General features: G+C 36.4%; 1 protein-coding gene across 1 annotated transcript in view; it reads right to left on the bottom strand.

Moving 5' to 3' along the window:
• The window catches only part of LOC109835337, a gene marked incomplete at its 3' end in the record, with an annotated part of 43,946 nt that continues 38,548 nt past the window's right edge, over positions 6 to 5,403 (bottom strand). The window contains exons 12-19 of the mRNA XM_020403314.1: positions 4,661 to 5,044; positions 4,394 to 4,543; positions 3,783 to 3,858; positions 3,531 to 3,655; positions 3,197 to 3,388; positions 2,931 to 3,071; positions 1,066 to 1,203; positions 6 to 122 (exon numbers count right to left, since the gene is read on the bottom strand). Of these exons, the coding sequence (XP_020258903.1) occupies positions 6 to 122; positions 1,066 to 1,203; positions 2,931 to 3,071; positions 3,197 to 3,388; positions 3,531 to 3,655; positions 3,783 to 3,858; positions 4,394 to 4,543; positions 4,661 to 5,044 (1,323 nt within the window). The remainder of the gene's footprint in view (positions 123 to 1,065; positions 1,204 to 2,930; positions 3,072 to 3,196; positions 3,389 to 3,530; positions 3,656 to 3,782; positions 3,859 to 4,393; positions 4,544 to 4,660; positions 5,045 to 5,403) is intronic.

Below are 5,403 nucleotides of genomic sequence, written 5' to 3'. Positions count from 1 at the left end.
CATGTCGACAGCTTCCTCCTCATCCCCATCCCAAGGGCATCGCACTGGCTAGCCATGGCACCATAAGGAAGGGGTGAAGTTGAGATGGATGTCCCAGCCACTTGACCAGCTACATGGAGTGCCTGTGACAAAAGCATATGAAGGTGCAAAAATTTCCCTTGCAGAATCCAGTAATTCATTCGTCACAAATATGTGGAAGGGCAAAATTTTCACAAGACCCCCATGATCTTTTGAAGCGTTTGGCTCACAAACTATCTTAAACTTTGTCAATTAAAGAAAAGCCCAATGAACATAGTAAAACAAGTTGGGGTTTTCTCTACTTTATAAAGTTAAGGGGGTTTGTGAAAAACACCCCGAAGCTCAGGGGTATTTATGCTAGTGACCTAGCTGCAACTATTTATTGCTTCAGACACAATTTTAAAGCGCAGATCCAGAGAATTTAGCTGAACGCGTGAAGAGGTAAAATACTGAAGTCAGCATTTCTCCTGTAATATGTGCTTAGTGCTTCCCCATTAAAAAGTGACAAAAAGGATCTTGCAGAAAGTCTGCAGGGACATACTTCTGCCTTACATAGGCTGACCAATAACAATCTGATACAGATATCATCAAAATGAATCCATACTTGTCAAAACCTCTTGCATATATAACATTCATTAGGTTTTATTGGACGTGTTTTTTGGGTTTATAGACGTATATCAAAGGATATACCTACTTGTAAAGTTCTGTAAATATGTATATTCGGCTCCGTAAAAGAACACACTAAGCTAGACTTGAAATCATCTAAAAGTGAAGCTAAGAGGCGGTCATGAAGGTTTGATCAGTTGACCCACTGTCTGAAGTGCACCCAGCAGAAAGTTACTAGCTTGGTGACAATGGTAAATGACAGAGCAATAAGATTTCTCCCGACAGAATTCTAAATCATAGATCAAATGATGGGCATGGGTTAACTGTTTAAATAAAAGAGAATTGTCATCTACTTTGCATTTTCTTTTGGAAAAATTGGCCCTAAAAAATTACATAAAAGACGATACAAGATATAAGTCCAGAGATGTTAAGTAAGCATACCGATTCCAGCAGCTGGCCTACACTGATTACTGGGGACAAGGGTGGTTTTGTCGGAATCCTGGAGACAAACCTTGGAATATCAGTGCCAAATGATTCACTGGCAATTTCCCCATCCACTGAAGAAACCCTTGATGATCCCTGAAGATTAATTAGAAGTTGAGCTCAAGTTTTAGTAATATGGCTTGAGTGTAGCAATTCATTCCAGCCTTATTTTATGTGTAGCAATTCAAATCGTCTCTAAACAGTAGATTAAGCTGTGTAAACAAAGCCAACTCTTCTGAAAGACCTTTAGTTAAGTTCAATGCAACTAAATTGCAAGTAAGGTTTTTTTCGTTCCTAGTTCAACGTAATTGGTAATAAGAGCAATGACACACGCTGCATGCACACGTACAAACACAAAGGTCGTAGGAATAATAAAAACAGAGCTCAATTAACATTATTTCTGCAGGCAAAAGAACCAATTTTACGACTAACTAGGTTCCAAGCATTTTAATCAAGTATTGGGTCTCAAAAAACCTTATTCAGTTACACTGTCCAATTTGCCCATCAGATTATATTTGATAGGTGTCCATCCACCTCTTACAAGGATATGCAAAAAATTCAGAGTGTTTTGGTGGGGCTTATTTGTGGTCAAAGCAGCTTTTAAGTTAGCTTTGTCATATCTACCTTTTTGGTGACATTCCAAATAAGCTAGCTTTCAAGCTCCAGTTTAAAAAGTTAGGATTTTCTAGCTTTTGAAAAACTATCATATAAGCTTATTTTAATAATCTAGGTTTCATCAAGTAAATGATTATTTTCTGTTTATCCTTACAAGTTTTTATGAATTTAGGCTAAATTGCACTTAAATGCCCTAAAGTTTCACTAACCTTGCATTTAAGTGATTCCTATTTTTAAACCGATCAAAAAAAAATGCCCCAAAGTATTTAAATGTTGCAGATGAATACCCCATAATGAAAAAAAAATCCAGAACCGTTAACGTTTCTCTACATATCCAAGAATATCGCATAACAGAGGGTACTGAAGTGAAACTTTTAGAAACTATAGAGTATTTAAGTGAAGTCATTCACAAACCGAGGATATTTATATGCAACATTGGGTAAACAAGGGGCACTAACGTGTAACATTGGGTAAACAAGAGGTACCAACGTGCAACATTTTGATACTGGAGCATTTATCTGCAACACTTAAATACTTTGGGGCATATAAGTACACAGTTTTAAAATAGAGGTCACTTAGTGCAAGATTAGGGAAACTTTGGGGTGCAATTTAACGTAAATTTTATCGCAAAATTCAAAAGCCAAAAAAAAAAGATAACATCACTTAGAACTTCTAAATATAAGCCTTCCCAAAGACCCTCTCAAGCTTCTGGACAAGATTACAATTATGACCTGGGAAGCAAAAGGGACCAACATTCAACAAGTGTTATGCACTTATGAACCTTACAGATTCTATATCTGCTACAATTTGGGTTCATTAAAAAAACAGCATCTGATTGTCTTCAATGAGTTATTGCTTTTTCGTGAGAAAGACGCACATAGAAGAATTAATGAGGAACCTAGAAAATGAATAGTAAACTAAAAGACCATGACTGAAGATAATATGCCATGCCTTGCACAAGGAATTTTGCCAGGAGTTAAACATTCCTCCCTCATAACAATTAATCTTCTCATTCATTGGAATTATCATTTATCCTACATCTCCCTAGCACAGCCAAAATGGATATATTGCTCTCCACTATGGTTCTGAAAAATAGTAAGGTGTTTAAATATTATTAGCTATGTAGGGAAATATTTATCATTCACCTGAATAATGTCCCAGTGCTACTTCGGAATATTTATCATTCACATGTTTTACATTGTGCATACCTCATCTAATGAAAGGGATTCTTCAGATGTTCCAAGTGCTTGAAAGGAACCCCAGTCACGGGCATTGATTGAACCAAACAGGGGTCCATCTTCAGGTATGAACATTTCTGAAAGTTTCTGAGCTAATTCATCTTTCTCCAGCTGAAGTAAAAGAACCAATAAGAACTGTAGTCACTTTTGCTTCCACAAAACTATCTTAATTTTTTTTATGGAAGTTCACATCTTAATGGAAAGCAAAACCTAGTTTAGCAATGCCAATCACTCACATTGGTTAAACTAGAAAGATCTCGAATTATAATATCAAGTAGATAGCGTCCAGATTCAACCATCATCTGTTGAAAGTCAGATAGCAAGGATTTCGCTGCTTGTTGATCAATTTCAGAACCAAAGTTTTTAATATCAGCCTGAGGCCTGATGTATATTTGCAAGTCATCACCAATCCTTAAATATGGGTCTGCCTGAAAAGTTAACACATTCAAGGTAATTAAAAACACAAAATAAGATACTCGTTATATGCAAGATTTCACGACTTTAAGCTAACAAATGGACAAATAGCAGCGTGTGAGTCAATCCCTTAACGTTCCTACTATGAGAACTCACATTCGAGGATATCAAAAACTTCAGGGTATTTGTCAAATCAGCCATGTGGTAGTTTTTTCCTGCAAAGGCTAGCATGCTTGATGCTAGTGTAAAAAGTGACCTCCGGCATGAAGGATGCAATATTCCTGTTGAAATACAGAGCATAAGTACTCAATATGGTAGTACATTGAAGCTAATAGACTACAGAACTTTCAGAAAGTCATACAAGACATAATACATAAAATAGATACTAATGGTTGACAAATGTCTTACCTGTTGGGTCAAGGGCAGCATTCATAAGAGATAATGGAAGCTGAAATATGCGTATAGTATTGCATTGATTCAAATTCTGAAATGTGCAAATACAGTGTCAGCAATAAATAGTGCAACGCTACATAAAAAGTTCACAATGCACAATTGCGAAGCAGAAAACAGAAACTGAATATAAACAGTCAGGAGATCAACTCTGAACAATTTGGAGCGTCCCATGATAAAACAAAATTGTATAAGATATCAAATAAAAAACCGCTGTTTAAACCATCATTGCAGCATATTACTGTACAGAAGATAAAAAATAAAGGGTTACAATGAAATGAACTACAATGATTTCTGCCATGAAATAAATCAACGGTTGAACAGATAAAATAAGTGGAAACCATCAAAGACTACCCTTCCAGCACAAATACAAGAGCCATTTGGTTCCCATCCTTTACGCAATTGGACATACTAAACTTGAAAGGAGATTCCCTAGTGATGGATACCAAAAATGTTCTATAACAACTAGAAAATATCTGCTGCAAGGCCTAACAACATTGCGTTTGTATCTCCATATTATGCATGCTTGTTAGGCATCAGTAACTGCAAAATGGCTCTCAATATCTCACCTTGAGACGTGAAGAAAGAATAGTCAAGCTGAATGAATGAGCTATCGCCTCAAAATCTGATGGTAAATTATCAGATCGGTTGGCTTGCAACCACAATGCAGAAAGCAGCATAGCAATTTGATCTTCAGTTAACGTAATAATGTTAGCTTCCTACAAATGTAAAAATAAAAATAAAAACATGCTCCTCCACCAAACCAGCAGAAAGATATCAAAATATGTTCAATTTAACAAACTTCAATAAGCATCAATAAAGAAATAAGCACTTACATGTTCATCAGGACTAGTGGAAACATCAGTCCTGTCAATAACAGAACATAGTTTGCGAAAACAGGGTGAAGGCTTCCGGATCCTTCCATTTTTCACCTCTTCATCACCCGTATCTTTTATGCTACTATCATCATCAACATAATTTTCAAGCTTATCTGTATTTACACATTCCTTTTCCCTTCGAAGTTTTTCGAAAAGAGCAGTAGCTGACGCAAATGCTGATGTCGATTTTGACTGCCACTTCTTATATTCATATTCAAGTTTCAGGTAAGTCTCTGATCGAACAAGGATAACTGAAAATATCTGGTGAGCTCCTATTCTCGTTTCAATATCTGGGTGCATCATAGTTTTTACAAGCTGCAATAGAAGCCCCTCTGGAAACACCTACACATCATTGGCAAATAACAGAGCATCAGACATCTGGATTACAGAAAAAAACAAGCGACGGGGAAATATGCAGCTACAGAAAAAGAGAACAGGCGACGGGGAAATATGCAGTTACAGTAAGCCTATAATGAAAAACAAATAACTATTAGTAGATGTGGGGTTCCACCTATATTTATATGACCAGTTCCTGGCAAATGCAAGTATAAATGGGATAATCATCAGCTAAGACCTTTCCATTCAAAATGTAGTCAGATATCAGCAAAAAGAAAGGTACTGAACGATTCCTAAAACATGGCAACTTAATTCCCAATAAAAACAGAAGCTATAGACCACACTTGATGTCATCCCTTCAGAAC

Source organism: Asparagus officinalis, chromosome 3 (genome assembly GCF_001876935.1).
Source record: "Asparagus officinalis chromosome 3, Aspof.V1, whole genome shotgun sequence".
Lineage (NCBI taxonomy): Eukaryota > Viridiplantae > Streptophyta > Magnoliopsida > Asparagales > Asparagaceae > Asparagus > Asparagus officinalis.
Note: the sequence above shows the minus strand (reverse complement) of the source record. Positions and strands in the feature narration are given on the sequence as shown.